General features: G+C 66.7%; 2 protein-coding genes across 4 annotated transcripts; both read left to right on the top strand.

Annotated features, from left to right (window-relative positions):
- Positions 1-229: 229 nt before the first annotated feature.
- On the top strand, positions 230-8,076 carry ATP6AP1 (ATPase H+ transporting accessory protein 1). Its single transcript, XM_065571275.1, has 10 exons — positions 230-388; positions 874-1,000; positions 2,665-2,739; positions 2,955-3,148; positions 5,446-5,486; positions 5,764-5,849; positions 6,106-6,353; positions 6,668-6,715; positions 7,071-7,305; positions 7,410-8,076. Exons 1-10 carry the CDS (start codon positions 300-302, stop codon positions 7,617-7,619), a joined length of 1,353 nt encoding a protein of 450 aa, XP_065427347.1. The 5' UTR covers positions 230-299; the 3' UTR covers positions 7,620-8,076.
- A 457-nt stretch (positions 8,077-8,533) lies between these two features.
- On the top strand, positions 8,534-17,142 carry GDI1 (GDP dissociation inhibitor 1). Of its 3 annotated transcripts, XM_005280123.5 has the most exons (11): positions 8,534-8,690; positions 11,100-11,207; positions 11,568-11,667; positions 11,797-11,931; positions 12,290-12,488; positions 12,960-13,091; positions 13,191-13,290; positions 13,708-13,879; positions 14,306-14,450; positions 14,916-14,970; positions 16,276-17,142. In XM_005280123.5, the coding sequence occupies exons 1-11, from the start codon at positions 8,646-8,648 to the stop codon at positions 16,426-16,428; spliced, it is 1,344 nt and encodes a 447-aa protein (XP_005280180.2). In that variant the 5' UTR covers positions 8,534-8,645; the 3' UTR covers positions 16,429-17,142. The 3 variants fall into 3 exon arrangements, with proteins under 3 accessions (XP_005280180.2, XP_065427348.1, XP_065427349.1); XM_065571276.1 differs by lacking the exon at positions 11,797-11,931; XM_065571277.1 differs by lacking the exon at positions 11,568-11,667.
- The last annotated feature ends 879 nt before the right edge of the window (positions 17,143-18,021 follow it).

Genomic DNA, 18,021 nt, shown 5'->3' on the forward strand with positions numbered 1-18,021 from the left:
ACCCTGGGGGGCTGAGCTGCTGGGTCCTTCCGCTGTGGGCCCTGGGGGGAGCAGCCCCCCAACATCCCCTCTCCTGGGCGTAACGGGGCGCTGCTATTGGCTGGCTCTCCGCTTCCCGCGCTGTGATTGGTCGCCGTTGGCGCGGCCCGCGCTGTGATTGGCGGGGTGGGGCGGCCATTGCTGTGATAGGCGCAGCGGGGCAGGGCAGCCCGCGCTGTGATTGGCAGGAGGGGTCAAGGGGCGGGGCGGCGGCAGTGGCCAAGGCCCGGTGGCGGACGCGGGTGGGGACAGTGCCCAAGATGGCGGCGGCGCAGCTGGTGCTCGCGGGGCTGGTGCTGGGGGCGGCGCGCGCCGAGCGGGTCCCGCTGCTGGGCTGGTCCGGCCACAGGTGGGGGCGGGGCCGGGCGGGGGCAGTGACGGGGGGGGTCTCTGTTGGGGGGCGGGGCTGGGCGGGGGGGGGGTCATTGCTTGGGGGGGCGGGGGCAGTGAGGGGGGGGGTCTCTGCCTGGGGGCGGGGGCAGTGACGGGGGGGGGTCTCTGCTGGGGGGCGGGGCTGGGGCGGGGGGGGGTCATTGCTTGGGGGGGCGGGGCTAGGCGGGGGCAGTGAGGGGGGGGGGGTCTCTGCCTGGGGGCGGGGGCAGTGACGGGGGGGGGGGGTCTCTGCCTGGGGGCGGGGGCAGTGACGGGGGGGGGGGTCTCTGCCTGGGGGCGGGGGCAGTGACGGGGGGGGGTCTCTGCTGGGGGGCGGGGCTGGGCGGGGGGGGTCATTGCTTGGGGGGGCGGGGCTAGGCGGGGGCAGTGAGGGGGGGGTGTCTCTGCCTGGGGGGGCGGGGCGGCGCTGTCAACCTCTGACCCTCCTGTGCCCCCCCCCAGCTCCCTCTGGCCCCCCCTGGCCGACAGCTACGAGGGACACGTGGTCGGCGCGGCCCAGCTGAGCGCGCTCCTCACCCCTGCGCTGGAGCGGGGCCCCCGCAACGTCCTGCTCTTCCTGCAGGAGCGGGTGAGACCCTAGCGCAGCCGGGGCCCCCCCCCCGGCCCCCCCATGCCTCTTCCTCCCCAGTCCTGTCCTCCCAGCCCCCCCGCCTCTTCCCTCCCCAGTCCTGTCCTCCCAGCCCCCCCCGCCTCTTCCCTCCCCAGTCCTGTCCCCCGTCTCTTCCCCCGCCCGGCCTCTGGGTCCCCTTGGCCCCCCCATGTCTCTTCTCCCCCGTCCCCTGTCTCTTCCCCCCAAGCTGGGTCCCCCCCGGCCCCTGGGCACCCCTTCCTCTTCCCCCCCCACTGGCCTCTGGGCTCCCCAGCACAGCCTCCCCCATGTCTTCTCTGCCCGGCCTCTGGGCCCCCTAGTACAGCCAGCCGCCCCCCCGTGTCCTTGGAGAGGCCCCTGCCTGGCCTCTGCCCTCCCCCCCCCCCCACATACAGCTGCCCCCCATGCCCAAATGGGCAATGGCGGCCCAGGCAGGAGTACCGGGAAAAGGGATCTGGGGCTGTCAGTGGATCACAAGCTAAATATGAGTCAATAAGGCTACACTGCGGGGGAGCCAATCTCGTGCTGGGCTGTGTCAGCAGGAGTGTCGCAGGCCCGACACCAGCAGTGATTCTGCCCCCGCTCACAAGCCCCGGCTGCAGGCCTGTGTCCAGAGCTGGGCCCCGCGGTTCAGGAAAGACCTGGGCAAAGTGGAGACCGTCCAGAGAACAAAACACGGATCCGAGGGCTAGAAAACGTGGCGCTATGCAGGAAGACTGAAGCCCCTGGGTTTTAGTTTGGAGAAGAGAGGCTTTGGGGGGCGTTAGGGAAAACTTCCTGTCAGGGTGGCTAAGCGCTGGAACAAATCGCCCCGGGGGGGCTGTGGGGGCTTTTAAAAGCAGGTTGGACAAACCTTGTCAGGGATGGGATGGGCTGGGCTGGATGATCCTTAGCCCTGCCCTAAGTGCAGGGGACCGGACTGGAGACCCCTTGAGGTCCCTTCCAGTCCTATGATTTGATTCTATGTCCCCCTGTGGGGGTCCCCTTACCTGGCCTCTGGGCCCCCTGAAATACAGGGAGCCCTACAAGGTCCCAGGGGGTCCCCCTGCCTGGCCTCTGGGCCCCCCAAATACCCTTTGGCCCTAAAGATTCCCGTCTTCCTGCCCCAGTGAACCCCACAACACCCCTGCCCCCCAAGTACCTCGGCCTTCTACTGTCCCCCCCACAATGCACTTATCTGTCTTGCTCCTACCCCGCTGTGCTCGTGGGGCTCAGCCTGGGGGTTCTGGCCTGGGGCAGCAGCTGGGTGCTTCCGCTGTTGCCAGGTGGGTTGGGGGTCTGTGGGGGAGCCTCCCGACTGCTGGGGTGTCTGGGGTCCCCAGCTCCCTGGGGACTATGGGGGCAATTACCTTGGTGGGGGGCAGCCCCACAGGGCTCCCAGAATCCAGCCCGGGCCCTGTCACTGGGGGGGTGGGAGGGGGAGGAGGTTGCTCCTGCTTGTCCTCTCCCCTCACAGCCCCTCTGTAAGGGGAAGTGAGCCCAGCCCATCATGTGATCCGTGACTGATCTCCCTGTGAGATTCCAGCTTCTGTGCTGCCCCCCTCCCCCCCAATAATACATGTATCATGCCCAGTGGGGAGGGAGCTGGGCTGGGGGGGCCTCAAATCACCCCCCCATTAATGTCCTCTTTCCCCCCTGCCCAGCTCAGCCTGGAGGATTTCACAGCGTATGGGGGGGTCTTCGGCAACAAGCCCGACAGCGCTTTCCCCAGCCTGGAGGTGAGCAAGGGGGGTCCGGACAGAACTGGTGGGGCTGGGAGGGGGATAGGTGGCGGGGCCGTGGCTCAGGAGTGAGAGACCGTGATGGGGCTGTGGGTTGGGGGGGTGGCAGGTTCTGCAGGGTGGGGTAAGGGACCCTGATGGTCGGGGGTGAAGGGCTGTGGGGGGCTGTGGGTCAGGTGCCTGTCTCTAACTCTTCCCTCCCACACACACAGAGCGCCCTGGCGGGGGCCCCCTCAACCCTGGTGCTCCCAGCTGTGCAGGGGGCGGCGGCCGCCGGCGTCTTGGGGCTGCTGAAAGAGAAGTTGGGGCTGAGCCCCCTGCATGTGGAGCCGGGCACCCTGAGGGAGCTTCGCCTCAATGCCAGCCTGCCTGCCCTGCTGCTGGTGCGGCTGCCCTACACCGCTGGGTATGTGCCCCATGTGCCCCCCTGGCCTGCCCGCCCTGCTGCTGGTGCGGCTGCCCTACACCGCTGGGTATGTGCCCCCCTGGCCTGGCCTGGCCTGCCCGCCCTGCTGCTGGTGCGGCTGCCCTACACCGCTGGGTACGTGCCCCATGTGCCCCCCTGGCCTGGCCTGCCCGCCCTGCTGCTGGTGCGGCTGCCCTACACCGCTGGGTATGTGCCCCATGTGCCCCCCTGGCCTGCCCGCCCTGCTGCTGGTGCGGCTGCCCTACACCGCTGGGTATGTGCCCCCCTGGCCTGGCCTGGCCTGCCCGCCCTGCTGCTGGTGCGGCTGCCCTACACCGCTGGGTACGTGCCCCATGTGCCCCCCTGGCCTGGCCTGCCCGCCCTGCTGCTGGTGCGGCTGCCCTACACCGCTGGGTATGTGCCCCCCTGGCCTGGCCTGGCCTGCCCGCCCTGCTGCTGGTGCGGCTGCCCTACACCGCTGGGTACGTGCCCCATGTGCCCCCCTGGCCTTGCCTGCCCGCCCTGCTGCTGGTGCGGCTGCCCTACACCGCTGGGTATGTGCCCCATGTGCCCCCCTGGCCTGCCCGCCCTGCTGCTAGTGCGGCTGCCCTACACCGCTGGGTATGTGCCCCCCTGGCCTGGCCTGGCCTGCCCGCCCTGCTGCTGGTGCGGCTGCCCTACACCGCTGGGTACGTGCCCCATGTGCCCCCCTGGCCTGGCCTGGCCTGCCCACCCTGCTGCTGGTGCGGCTGCCCTACACCGCTGGGTACGTGCCCCATGTGCCCCCCTGGCCTGGCCTGCCCGCCCTGCTGCTGGTGCGGCTGCCCTACACCGCTGGGTATGTGCCCCCCTGGCCTGGCCTGGCCTGCCCGCCCTGCTGCTGGTGCGGCTGCCCTACACCGCTGGGTACGTGCCCCATGTGCCCCCCTGGCCTGGCCTGCCCGCCCTGCTGCTGGTGCGGCTGCCCTACACCGCTGGGTATGTGCCCCCCTGGCCTGGCCTGGCCTGCCCGCCCTGCTGCTGGTGCGGCTGCCCTACACCGCTGGGTACGTGCCCCATGTGCCCCCCTGGCCTGGCCTGCCCGCCCTGCTGCTGGTGCGGCTGCCCTACACCGCTGGGTACGTGCCCCATGTGCCCCCCTGGCCTGGCCTGCCCGCCCTGCTGCTGGTGCGGCTGCCCTACACCGCTGGGTATGTGCCCCATGTGCCCCCCTGGCCTGCCCGCCCTGCTGCTGGTGCGGCTGCCCTACACCGCTGGGTATGTGCCCCCCTGGCCTGGCCTGGCCTGCCCGCCCTGCTGCTGGTGCGGCTGCCCTACACCGCTGGGTACGTGCCCCATGTGCCCCCCTGGCCTGGCCTGCCCGCCCTGCTGCTGGTGCGGCTGCCCTACACCGCTGGGTATGTGCCCCCCTGGCCTGGCCTGGCCTGCCCGCCCTGCTGCTGGTGCGGCTGCCCTACACCGCTGGGTACGTGCCCCATGTGCCCCCCTGGCCTTGCCTGCCCGCCCTGCTGCTGGTGCGGCTGCCCTACACCGCTGGGTATGTGCCCCATGTGCCCCCCTGGCCTGCCCGCCCTGCTGCTAGTGCGGCTGCCCTACACCGCTGGGTATGTGCCCCCCTGGCCTGGCCTGGCCTGCCCGCCCTGCTGCTGGTGCGGCTGCCCTACACCGCTGGGTACGTGCCCCATGTGCCCCCCTGGCCTGGCCTGGCCTGCCCACCCTGCTGCTGGTGCGGCTGCCCTACACCGCTGGGTACGTGCCCCATGTGCCCCCCTGGCCTGGCCTGCCCGCCCTGCTGCTGGTGCGGCTGCCCTACACCGCTGGGTATGTGCCCCCCTGGCCTGGCCTGGCCTGCCCGCCCTGCTGCTGGTGCGGCTGCCCTACACCGCTGGGTACGTGCCCCATGTGCCCCCCTGGCCTGCCCGCCCTGCTGCTGGTGCGGCTGCCCCATGCCGCTGGGTATGTGTCCCGTTCTCCCCACCCCCCGGCCTGGCTTGCCCGCCCTGCTACTGGGTACGTGCCCCGTGTCCGTCTCCTCCCCCTCCCCCCCCGGCCTCCCAATATGACCTGGCCTGCCCGCCCTGCTGCTGGTCCTGCTGCCCCATGTCCATGCCACGGCCTGGCCTGCACTGCCCAGGTCTGTGTCCATGGCTCTGGGTTCACCCCTTGGAGAGTGGGGGGCTTGAGACGCTGTGACTGGCTGGCCTGCGGGAATGTGGGGCTGGAGGTCCCAGCATGGGGCCCACATGGGGGGGGTGCCCTCTGGCACCTTCCCCTGATGTGCTTCTCTTCATCTCCAGCTCCAGCCTCATGGCCCCCAAGGAGGTGCTGATGAGCAACGGTGAGTCTGGCTCCCCAGGGCCCCTTCCCTACCCCAATCCTGGGTCCTCTGCCCCCCATGGCTGGGTCTTCCAGCCACCCTTCGTATCCAGGGCCCCTCCCCCCATTGCTGGGTACTCCCCATTTCCCCCCTGAAGTGCCCAGATTGGTGTGGGGAGTATCCCCTCCACAGCCCCTGGGGTAGGGTGGGTCAGTGTTTGGGGGCTGGCTGAGGGGTTAGCTGGGGAGGCAGTGGGGCCAGGGGGCAGTGCTGTTAACCCCTGATGTGTCTGCCCCAGATGAGATCATTGGGCAGGTGCTCAGCGCCTTGAAGGAGGAGGACGTGCCCTACACGGCGCTGCTGACAGCCGGAGCCCCCTCACGGGTACATCTCTTCTCTCCCCCCCCCCCTCCCTCCTGCCAGGGGCCCCCTCAGGGGCATGTCCCCCCACTGACCCTCCTCCCCTGGCCGGGGGGGCCCCTTGGGTACATCCCCATATCTGGCGCCCTGGCCATGCACCTCTCCTGGGTATGTCCCATTCACACTGACAACCCCCGCTCCCAGAGACCTGCCCTAACCCCTGAGCTGGGCCCTCCGGGTACTCCGCTGCCCCCCAGCTCTCACCCAGCCTTCTCCCCAGGTTCTCCGGGACGTCTCTGGGGTGGCCCCCGGGGGAGTGGGCCGCCAGCTGCTGCAGAAGCCGACCCCAGCACCAGCACAGCACCCCCCAGTGCGGTACCCCCTGACCGGTGAGCCCCGGATCCTCTTCTGGGCCCAGAACTTCTCCGTGGTCCAGGGCAGCAAGTGGGTCGACCTGACGCCCCAGACGTTCGGGGCTGTGGCCTCCGTTGATGTGAGCGGCTCATCCTGGAGCTCCAATGACTCCCGGTGAGAGTGGGGCTGCGGATCGGGAGTGAGGGGCACTGCAGTGGTGGGGGGCTTAGGCTTGGGCTACCAGGGGGTGCGGGTCAGGAGTGAGGGGCACAGGCAGAGCTGGGGGGACTGGGCTACCAGGGGGTGTGGGTCAGGAGTGAGGGGCACAGGCAGAGCTGGGGGGACTGAGGGTTGGGCTACCAGGGGGTGCGGGTCAGGAGTGAGGGGCACTGGCAGAGCTGGGGGGAGCCCAGGGCTGGGCTGATAGGGGGCTGCTGGTTGGGAGTGTGGGGCACCACTGGGGTCACTGTCTCTGTCCCCCTATCCAGGCTGGTGCTGAAGTATGCAAATGTTCTGGGGTCCCCTCTGACTGTCACGTGAGTATATGGGGGGCTGGCTAGGCCTGGGAGAGACGTGTGCTGTCTCCTGGGGGGTGTCACTACATTGACTTGGAGGCTCTGGGGGTGCTGGGGTGTGGGGGGAGGCTGCTGGTGTCTGGGGGGATCTGGCTGGATCACAGGGGATGGATCACTTGATGTTACCGGTTCTGTTCATTCTCTGGGGCCCCTGGCACTGGCCACGGTCGGCGCTTTGGGCTGTCTCAGTGCTGACCCTTGGGGGTTTCTGGGGGTCTGTCTGGCCCTCGGGTGGCTTTGGGGGGCCTGGCTGAAGGCTCAGGGGGTTCTGGCTGGGGTATGTCTGGATGAGCCGTCCCTCCCCCCGCCCCTCCAGGTTCCACATGACCAGCCGGCGGTTTCCTGTCTCGGGCCGGGACTGGTTCCAGCTGAGCCGCCTGGAGCTGGCGACGCCCTCGGCCAGGCCCAGTGTCTTCAACGCCTCGCAGGTGACGGCCCCCAGCGACTATTCCTGGCACTGCGCCTACCTCAGCAGCCTGCCGGGCTTCGGGGCCGGCCTCCAGCCCCACGGCCCCAGCCCCAGCTGGGGGGTGCTGCTCCAGGATGTGCAGGTACCGGCTGGGACGCCTGGGTTCTCTCCTGGCTCGGGGGGGGGGGGGGGGGGGGCTCGGAGCCTGGCTAAATCTAACCGCTTCTCCCCCCCCCCCCCCCCCAGCTGCAGGGGTTCAACGTGACGGGCCTGCAGTTCTCCTACGCCAGCGACTGCGCCGGGTTCTTCGCGCCGGGCACCTGGATGGGGCTGCTCACGGCCCTGCTGCTCGGCGCTATCTTCGCCTGCGGCCTCCACATGCTGCTGGGCCTCAAGACCATGGACCGCTTCGACGACCCCAAGGGGGCCACCATCGCCGTGCCCCAGGGCGAGTAGGGCGGGGCTGGGTCCTGCTCCCCCCGAGCTGGGACCCCCAGGCTCTGCACGGGGGCCTGAGCTGTGTGCGCCCCTCCCCCGGACCCTGCTCTTCTCTCTTCCACCCCCCTCCCCCGAGCTGGGACCCCCAGGCTCTGCACGGGGGCCTGAGCTGTGTGCGCCCCTCCCCCGGACCCTGCTCTTCTCTCCCCCCTCCCCCGAGCTGGGACCCCCAGGCTCTGCACGGGGGCCTGAGCTCTGTGCGCCCCTCCCCCCAGGCTGTGTGCAGTGGGGCCCGTGCAGCCCCCCACACTCTGCCCCAAGCTCCACACACAGCTGCCGAAGGGGGGGTGTCTAGACCCCCCCCCCCCTGCTGCTCTAACCCTGCCCCCCCCACTGGGGGCTGTTTCTTATTTATTGGGGGCCCTGCCCCCCCTCCTCTCCCCACAGCCCCTGAATAAATCGTGTCTGGGCCCAGCCCCTGTGTCCGTCTGTCTGTCCGGGGCTCGTAGGGGGCCGGGAGGGGCCTGGGACTTCTTTCTCTGGCGGAGGGAGCGGGGGTGGTGTCTCGCTGTGTACCTCAGTTGTGGCGGAAGGATCTGGCGTAGCCATGGAGAGAAATAAACGTGGGACTCTGTTCTCTGGCGGACGGAGACAAGCTCATGCGGCTGAGTATAGGAACTCATTTATTCGGCGGAAGGATCTGGGGCTTTTCTCTTTCGGAAGAGACGGCTACGCTACAATATGGAACCGGGATTAGTTTTGTCGGCGGAGGGATGCGGTGCTTTAGAGTGGATGTCGGCACTCTACTTATTGGCGGAGGGTTCCCACCTCTGGCGGTGAAAAGGCCCTGAGCCGGGGTTTGCCTGCAGCGGAGGGGGGGCGTGTCATGTGCCCTCGCCGGGACTCGTTTCCTGGCGGAGGGATCCGGGGGTGTGGTAGGTAGGCCCGGGACTCGTTTCCAGGCGGAGGGATCCGGAGCAGGCGGCGCTGCCACCCAGCCTGGCTCCGCGCGGGGCGGGGGGAGGCGGCTCCGGACCCGCCGCCATGGACGAGGCCTACGACGTGATCGTGCTGGGCACGGGGCTGAGCGTGAGTCCGGGGGTGGGCCCCCCAGAGCCCCCCTTGCACCCCGGGGTGCGGGCCCCCCAATGCAGCCCCCCATTAGATCCCCGGAGCCCCCCTTGCACCCCCCAGTGCAATTCCCCCAATACAACCCCCCCATTGCACCCCCGGGTGTGGGACCCCCCTACAACCCCCCTATTGCAGCCCCCTGGTGCACCCCCAGGACCCCCCTTGTACCCCAGGGTGTAGGCCCCCCCAGTGCAGCCCCCCCTTGTGCTCCCCAGTGCAGCCCCCCCTTGCGCCCCCCTATTGCATCCCCAGAGTCCCCCCGTTGAGCTCTGGGTTGCGGGACCCCCCTCCGGCCCCCCTATTGCACCCCTCAGTGCAACTCACCCAATGCAGCCCCCCATTGCATCCCCAGAGCCCCCCTTGCACCCCCCAGTGCAACTCCCCCAATGCAACCCCCCATTGCAGCCCTGGGTGCGGGACCCCCCTACAGCCCCCTTATTGCAGCCCCCTGGTGCACCCCCAGGGCCCCCCTTGCATCCTGGGGTGTGGGCCCCCCAATGCAGCCCCCCCAGTGCAACCCCCCATTGCACCCCCAGGGCCCCCCTTGCACCCCGGGGTGTGGGCCCCCAATACAATGCAGTCCCCCATTGCAGCCCCAGAGCCCCCCCTTGAACTCTGGGGTGCGGGACCCCCCTGCAACCCCCCCATTGCACCCCCAGGTGTGGGACCCCCTACAGCCCCCCAATACAGCCCCCAGTGCACCCCCAGAGCCCCCAGTGCACCCCCAGAGCCCCCATTGCACGCCAGGGTGCGGGCCCCCCAATGCAGCCCCCCATTGCATCCCCAGAGCCCCCTTGCACTCCGGGGTGCGGGCCCCCAATGCAGCCCCCCTTGCAACCCCCATTGCACCCCTGGGTGTGGGATCCCCCTACAGCCCCCCCAATGCAGCCCCCTGGTGCACCCCCAGGGCCCTCCTTGCACCCTGGGGTGCGGGCCCCCAATGCAACCCCCCCATTGCATCCCCAGAGCCCCCATTGCATGTCAGGGTGCGGGCCCCCCAATGCAGCCCCCCTTGCAACCCCCAGTGCAACTCCCCCAATGGAACCCCCCATTGCAGCCCCAGGTGCGGCACCCCCCTACAGCCCCTATTGCACCCCCGGGTGTGGGAACCCCCTGCCGCCTCCCTATTGCAATCAGTGGCTGGCTCCAGGCACCAGCCTGGCAAACAGGTGCTTGGGGCAGCCGCTCCGGAGAGGGGCGGCAGGTCCAGGTATTCGGCGGCAATTCGGGGGACGGAGGACCTCCCGCCGAATTGCCGCAGATTGCGATCGCTTTTGTTTGTTTTTTTGGCTGCTTGGGACGGCCAAAACCCTGGAGCCGGCCCTGATTGCAACTCCCCCAGTGCAACCCCCCACTGCACCTCCTGTGTGCCCTGCACCGCATGCACATTCCCCTTGGCACCCCTGACACGGCCCCCCATTGCAGTCCCTAATGTGCCCCACTGCAACTCCTCCACTGCACCCATCTCCAGGGAACCCTGCTAGACCCCTCCATTGCAACCTCTGCTCCCCCCCCCCATGTCTCGCTCCTCCTAGTCCAGTGTTCCTCAGCCCCCCATGGTAATACCTCCCTGTCCCCCCTTGCGTCTCCTCTCCATGCACCCCTCTATTGCCCCGATCTCTGGGCACCTCACCCCGGGAACACCACTAGATTCTTAGTGGAACCTTCCCCATTGTGCTCCCCACTCCGTGCACCTCCCATTCCCCCTCCCTAACCCATCACCCGTCCTTCAGCCCCCACCTGTCCCCCAGTGCGCCCTGCCCCCCCAGCACCCTGAAAATGGGGTAGTCCCCCCATTTATCTCCCCACTGCATCTTTGCCAAGGAAGAGGTGGGAAGTGACCCCCCCCAGCTCCCCCTCTGTCAGCCCCTCCTGGATCACAGAGCCCCCCCTTCCCTGCACTGCACAGCAGGGTGCAGCCCCCCCATGTGCTGGCCCCTTGCACCAGCCAATGGGGCCGTGAAGTCCCCCCCTTACCACCCCCACCCAGGTCTTGGTAGCTGGGGGCGTCTTCCCTTTGCACCCCAAAGCTGCCTCCCTGACAGTCATTGCACCCCAAAGCTGCCTCCCCGACAGTCACTACCCCCCTCAGCACATCAGGTACAACTGGGCTGCCCCACTCCTGCCGCGGTGGGTGCCCCCCACTGCACCCCAAATGTAACCCTGCCCCCCTTCCAACATCCCAGCTCCTGACCCTGAGTCAGCTCCCTCCAGCCCCACTCAGCCTCTTGCCCCATCTCGAGGGAAGGGAGAAGGGCCCCATTCCCTGCCCCCACCCAGCCGCCGACCTCCCCACCCCAGGGCCAGATGGGAGCCGGGGCTCTGAGGCAGCACTGACCCCCCCACCCCCACCCCCCCGCCCTCCAGGAATGCATCCTGTCCGGGATCATGTCGGTGAACGGGAAGAAGGTTCTGCACATGGACCGGAACCCCTACTATGGGGGAGAGAGCTCCTCCATCACCCCCCTGGAGGAGGTGAGGGGCTGGGCCTTGGGGTGATGGGGGGGCAGTGGGGAGTGGGTCTCAGGGGGGCTGATTTGGGGGTGTAGGCCCCAGCGGAAGGGGGTTTGATGTGGGGGCTGGTTCAAGATGGGGTCTATTGGGGGGCATGGGGGTCCCGTAGAAGGACAGGGTTTGAGGGGGGGCTGGTTTTGGGGTGCAGGGGGTTCCCCAGTGGGAGGAGGTGGGCTGGTTTGGGGGTGCAGGGGGCTCATGAGGAAGGAGCCTGGGGGAGAGTTCACCAGCGGGAGGATGTGGGGGCTGGCTTGGGGGGTAGGGGTGCCCCAGGGGGCTGGGACAGGTGACTCTAACTCTCTCTCCCTCCCCCCCCCCCAGTTGTATAAACGCTTCGGGCTCCCCGAGGGGCCCCCTGAGTCCATGGGGCGCGGCCGGGACTGGAACGTCGACCTGATCCCCAAATTCCTCATGGCCAACGGTAAAGGGGGTCCGGGGGAGCAGGGGCCTGGCATGTGAGGGGAGTTGAGGTTCTGGGGAACTCGTGTGGGGTGGGGGTGGGGGTGTCGCTCCACTCCCTCCCCCTCACCGTAGTCCCCCCCGCCCCCAGGCCAACTGGTGAAGATGCTGCTGTACACGGAGGTGACCCGGTACCTGGACTTCAAGGTGGTGGAGGGGAGCTTCGTCTACAGGGGGGGGCAGGTACACAAGGTGCCCTCCACCGAGACCGAGGCGCTGGCGTCCAGTGAGTGACCCCCCACTGCCCCCTCCGAGGGGACCCCCCACCGCTCCCCTTCCTAGGACTCCTGTCCTCCACCCGCTGTCCCCCCAAGGGGTCCCTCCCCCTGAGGGAAGTCCCCCACTGCTCTGGGGACCCGCTGCTGTCCATCCCCCCCCCCCCCCCAGACTGGGGGGAGTTAGTGCCCCCCCGCAAGGGGATTGTGCCCTCTGACCCCCCCATGGCCCCATCCCCTGGGGTGATGTAAGCCCCCCAGCCTGGTTTTCTCCCCCACATGGCACCTCTCCTCCCCTCCCCCCCCCCCGTGCCCTCCAGCCACCGCCACCCCATCCCCCCGCACTAACAACCCCCTCACCCCCCGCAGATCTCATGGGCATGTTTGAGAAGCGCCGGTTCCGGAAGTTCCTCGTCTTCGTGGCTAATTTTGATGAGAACGAGCCCCAGACGCTGGAGGGGGTCGACCCCTGCGGGACCCCCATGCGGGACGTGTACGAGCGCTTCGACCTGGGGCAGGACGTGATCGACTTCACGGGCCACGCGCTGGCGCTGTACCGCACCGACGAGTGAGTCGTGCTCCGGAGCCGCTCCCAGGGGGGCCGTGCCCAGTTCGGGGGTGGTCACGTCCCTGCAGCGAGTCCCCCTGGGTCAGAGCCCCAGCGGGGGTGGGGGGGCGCCCCCTTCGCGCTGGCTCTAAAGTTCCTGCCCCGGCTCCGCCTGGCACTTTGTCCCCCAGCGGGTCCCCGGGCGGCTTCCTGCCCAGGGGTTGCCCCAAATATCCACGCAAGGGGCGTGGCCATGGTCTCCTGGGGGGCCCAACCCCTGCCAGCCGGGCACCTCTGGGTCTCTGCAAAGATCAACCCCCCGCACCCTGCCTAATTACCCATGCAGCTCGTGGGGAAACTGAGGCACTCACACTATTCATATGAAATATGAAACCCCCTGCCCTGGACCCCCCACCCCAGCTCTGCTGGTGCCCCTCACTCCCGACCCACAGCCCCAGCCCTGAGCCCCCCTCACCCCGTCTCTCCCCACAGTTACCTGGACCAGCCCTGCCTAGAGACCATTAACCGGATCAAGCTGTACAGCGAGTCGCTGGCCCGCTATGGGAAGAGCCCCTACCTCTACCCGCTCTACGGGCTGGGGGAGCTGCCCCAAGGGTTCGCCAGGTGAGTGGGGGGCGTGGAGAGATGGCAGAGAGCTCGGGGGCGTCGGGTGGGATCCAAGGGGGGCGGCGCCTGATCTCCAAGGTCTCTGTCCCCCTCTAGGCTCAGCGCGATCTACGGGGGCACCTACATGCTCAACAAGCCCGTGGACGAGATCGTGATGGAGAACGGCCGGGTCGTGGGGGTCCGATCGGAGGGGGAGGTGAGCAGGGGGTGCAGGGGGTAGGCACCAGCCCAACACACACAGTGATTTTGGGGGGTTCCCCACTAGGCCCCTCGTTAAATCTGAAGGGGGGTTCTCTGGTTTCCATCAGTGCCCCCTGCCTGGGGTATCGGGGGGCTTGCTTGTCCGATAGGGGCTGGGTTTGGGGCGCCTCTTCCCTGGGGGGGGGCTCAGGCCCAACCCCCAGTGGCTGCCCCCAGTTCTCCTTCTCCTGGGGGAGGGGTTGCCTGTCCCCCCCGGCCCGGTTCCTGGCTCTGCTTTGGGGTACCCCTTGGAGGGGTCGCTTTACCCAGCAGGGAATCTGGGGGATGCCGGGGGGGAGGGGGAGTCGGGCTGGGGCTTTCCCCTCTCTCTCTGGGCTCAGGCCTGGGAGGGGCTGAATTCCTGTCCCCCCAGGTGGCGCGGTGCAAACAGCTGATCTGCGACCCCAGCTACGTGCCAGAGCGAGTCCGCAGGGCCGGCCGCGTCGTCCGGGTCATCTGCATCCTGAGCCACCCCATCCACGGCACCAGCGAGGCCGGTTCCTGCCAGGTCATCCTGCCCCAGAACCAGCTGGGCCGCAAGTCGGGTCAGCGCCGGGAAGGGGGGGGGCTGGGGCTGTCCCTGGGAGCTCCCACCCCCCTGCGGCATCACGTGGGGCGGAGCTGCGGGGGGACGGGGTGCAGGCAGTCGGGGCATCCCACGGGGGCAGTGCTGGGGGGGGCGGCTGAGCCACGGGGGAGGGGTGCAGTGCTGGGGGGGGGGCTGAGCCACGGGGGAGGGGTGCAGTGCTGGGGGGGGGGGGGCTGAGCCACGGGGGAGGGGTGCAGTGCTGGGCGGGGGCCACCACACTGAGCAGCCCGCAGGCCTGTACAGACGACTCGGTCGCTGCGGGGGTGTCGCCAGCTGCATTTCCTCGTCTCCCTGGCCCCTCGTTAACTGGGCAGCCTCTGGGGGAAACTGAGGCACACCCGCTATTTCTACGAAGCCTCACGACCCATCCCCCCCTCCCCAGATATCTACGTCTGTCTGGTTTCCTGGGCCCACAACGTGGCCGCGCCCGGGAAGTTCATCGCCATTGTCAGCACCACGGTGGAGACGTCGGAGCCAGAGCGGGAGGTGGAGCCGGCGCTGCAGCTGCTGGAGCCCATCGACCAGAAGTGAGGCCGGGGGGGTAGGGAGCCGGGTAAAGGGCTGGGAATTGTGGGGGGAATAGGGCAAGGAGGGAGCTGGGGAGCTTGGAACTCAGTGTGTGGGGGGTCTGACGGGGTACCTGGGGTGCAGCCCCCCAAACCCACTAGCCTGGGTGTCCCTCTATGGGCATCTCCCAGCCCCCGTCATGGCCCTGGGCTGGCCCACGGGACGATAACGCCCAGCAGACCCGGACTCGCCACACGCCCCGCCCCACGGCTTTGTACCAAACGCACGATCGGTGAATGAGGGGGGCCCCCAGGGTGCTGCCTGAGGTGCAGAGCCCCCCGGGGGGAAAGGTCAGTGTGGGGGATGGGGAGATTCTGCTTCGCTAGGTGAGCTGGAAAGCGGGGGAGGGAGGAGCGGGGGGGGGGTAAAGGCCTCTGGTGGGGACTGTGTGAGTGTGACTCACCCTCCCCCCTCTTCCCTGGCAGGTTTGTGGCCATCAGTGACTTGTACGAGCCCATGGACGATGGCACGGAGAGCCAGGTGAACGCCCCTGCGGGGAATTCCCATCTCCCCCCCCCCTTGTGGGACGTCCCATCTCCCCCCCCCTTGCTAGACTGTGTAAGCAGGAGCTGCTCTGGGGGGGGCTGGGGGAGGGGGGGGCTGGGGGAAGGCAGCAAAATCTGCAGATGATACAAAACTTCTCGAGAGTTAAGTCCCAGGCAGCCTGCGAAGAGCTACAAAAGGGTCTCACAAACCGGGTGACTGGGCAACAAAAAGGCAGAGGAAATTCACTGTTGATAAATGCAGAGGAATGCACATTGGAAACCTCATCCCAACTCCACGTATAAAACTAAATTAAATTCTCTGTTACCGGAGAGGGGGGGTTGGAGTCACTGTGGTTGGTTCTCTGAACACATCCACTCAATGTGCAGCGGCAGCCAAAAAAGCCACCAGAATGGTGGGAATCATTCGGAAAGGGAGAGATAATAAGACAGAAAATATTATGTTGCCTCTATATAAATCCACGGCACGTCCACATCTTGAATACTGTGTGCTGATGTGGTCGCCCCGTCTCAAAATTATATATTTGAATTGGAAAAGATACAGAAATGGGCAACAAAAATAATGAGGGGTCTGGAACGGCTGCCGTATGAGGAGAGATTAATAAGACTGGGACTTTTCAGCTTGGAAAAGAGGCGACTAAGGGGGGATATGACAGAGGTCTATAAAATCATGACTGTTGTGGAGAAAGTAGATAAGGCAGTGTTATTTACTTCTCCTAACACAAGAACTAGGGGTCACCAAATGTAATGAATAGGCAGCAGGTTTAAAACAAATAAAAGGAAGTATTTCTTCACACAACTCACAGTCAACCTGTGGAACTCCTCGCCAGAGGATGTTGTGAAGGCCAAGACCATAACGGTTCAAAAAAGAACTAGATAAGTTCATGGAGGATAGGTCCATCAGTGGCTATTAGCCAGGACGGGCAGGGATGGTGTCTGTAGCCTCTGTTTGCCAGGAGCTGGGAATGAGCAACAGGGGATGGATCACTTGGTGATTCCCTGTTCTGGTCATTCCCTCTGGGGCACCTGGCATTGCCACTGGCAGCAGACAAGGCACTGGGCTAGATGGACCCTTAGTCTGACCCCATCTGGCTGTTCTGATGCTGCATTAGGGGTGTCCCATGGGCTGGGGGACAGGCTGGGGGTATCCTGGTGCTGATGGGGGATGGATGGGTAGGTAGGGGGTGTCGCGGGGTGGGGAGCAGGGAAGGGAGCAAGTGCAAATTTACCACCACCCCAGGTGACACCGTGTTCATTCTCCCCCCCCCCCCCCCCCCCCCAGATTTTCTGCTCCCGGTCATATGATGCCACTACCCACTTCGAGACGACCTGTGACGACATCAAGGACATTTACCGGCGCATGGTTGGCACTGCCTTTGACTTTGAGAGCATGAAACGGCGCCAGAGCCACGTCTTCGGGGAGGACGAGCAGTGACACACCCCCCGCCAGGGCCAGCTGGGGCCCCCCCAGCACAGGGACCAAGCCGTGACTTCTCCCCCATCTGCACCAGGACCAGTCCCCCCCTACCAGGGCCAGCTGTGACTCTTCCCCCCCACCCCCCATCCTCTGGGACCAACCCCCCCTACACACACATCAATCCAGTACCTCCCTAAGTACCAGGAACAGCTGTGGCCCATCACCCCCAAATCCCCCACCCCACAGCTGCTGCCCCAAGCAGGGACCAAGCCTGGCACTACCCCAACCCCCACCTTCCCCGGGGGCGTCTTCTCTCCACCCCCCGCCCCGGGGGCAGCTCTGTAGGGCACTTCTAAGGCCTGGGAGACTCCCCCCTCCCCCAGATTGGGGGGGGTCACCCCGCTCCCCCAAAGCTGGTCCCGTTTCCCTTGCCCCCCGTCTCGTGTCCGCCCCCCGCCTTAGCCGTGTAGGGGGTCAGGTTCATGTACGTTCATGGGGGGGGTCAGTACTCCCCCCCAGCACCTGCTGCTCGCTGTAATTTATTTTAAGTTATTAATACTGGACCAGGGCCAAGAGGGGGAGAAGAGCTGGGGGGACATTGCAGCCCTGTTTCCGGGGGGGTGCTCTGGGTGGGGTGTGCCCCCCTGGGCCCCATGCTGTCAATATTTAACAACCCCCCCCCTCCCCCGCGCGCGCTCAATTGTGTCCAGGCAATAAAGTTACTTTAGTCAACTATGCTCCTGCCTCCTGGGGGGGGGGAGGGTAGTGGCTGATCCCTGGCACATGGGGGGGATATCTGGGTTCGGGGGGAGGAAGGTGGCACATGGGGGGGCTGATATCTAGCACGGGGGGTACCTGGGTCTGGGGGGCGATGCTGGCACATGGGGGGGCGGATACCTGGCACGGGGGGGGCAGTACCCACAGGGGAGCAGCTGGAGGGGAAGGCGGGACCCATTGCCCCCCCCCAGGTCTCTGGTGTGTCGCCGGGGCAGAAGGGGCACTTCAATCCATTCTGAAGCACTTAGAGGAGAGGAAAGTGATCGGGAACAGTCAGCATGGATTCGCCAAGGGGAAGTCGTGCCTGACTAACCTAATTGCCTTCTATGAGGAGATAACTGGCTCTGTGGATGTGTTATTCCTTGATCTTAGCAAAGCTTTTGATACGGTCTCCCACAGTATTCTTGCCAGCAAGTTAAAGAGGTATGGGCTGGATGAATGGACTGTAAGGTGGATAGAAAGCTGGCTAGATCGTCGGCTCAACGCGTAGTGATCAATGGCTCCATGTCTAGTTGGCAGCCGGTTTCAAGCGGAGTGCCCCAAGGGTTGGTCCTGGGGCCGGTTTTGTTCAACATCTTTATTAATGGTCTGGAGGATGGCGTGGAATGCACCCTAAGCAAGTTCGCGGATGACACTAAACTGGGAGGAGTGGTAGATACGCTGGAGGGTAGGGATCAGATACAGAGGGACCTAGACAAATTGGAGGATTGGGCCAAAAGAAATCGGATGAGGTTCAACAAAGACAAGTGCAGAGTCCTGCACTTAGGACGGAAGAATCCCACACACTGCTACAGGCTGGGGACCGAGTGGCTAAGCGGCAGTTCTGCAGAAAAG

The sequence above is a fragment of the Chrysemys picta genome, chromosome 17 (assembly GCF_011386835.1).
Source record: "Chrysemys picta bellii isolate R12L10 chromosome 17, ASM1138683v2, whole genome shotgun sequence".
NCBI classification, from domain to species: domain Eukaryota; kingdom Metazoa; phylum Chordata; order Testudines; family Emydidae; genus Chrysemys; species Chrysemys picta.

Bases quoted from the DNA above. Each gene is read 5' to 3' on its own strand.
- ATP6AP1 (XM_065571275.1), top strand. From the start codon at position 300: ATGGCGGCGGCGCAGCTGGTGCTCGCGGGGCTGGTGCTGGGGGCGGCG. The intron at 389-873 runs GTGGGGGCGGGG...GCCCCCCCCCAG, and splicing joins CTGGGCTGGTCCGGCCACAG to CTCCCTCTGGCCCCCCCTGG. The intron at 5,850-6,105 runs GTACATCTCTTC...CCTTCTCCCCAG, and splicing joins CAGCCGGAGCCCCCTCACGG to GTTCTCCGGGACGTCTCTGG.
- GDI1 (XM_005280123.5), top strand. From the start codon at position 8,646: ATGGACGAGGCCTACGACGTGATCGTGCTGGGCACGGGGCTGAGC. The intron at 13,092-13,190 runs GTGAGTGGGGGG...GTCCCCCTCTAG, and splicing joins CTGCCCCAAGGGTTCGCCAG to GCTCAGCGCGATCTACGGGG. The intron at 14,451-14,915 runs GTGAGGCCGGGG...CTTCCCTGGCAG, and splicing joins CTGGAGCCCATCGACCAGAA to GTTTGTGGCCATCAGTGACT.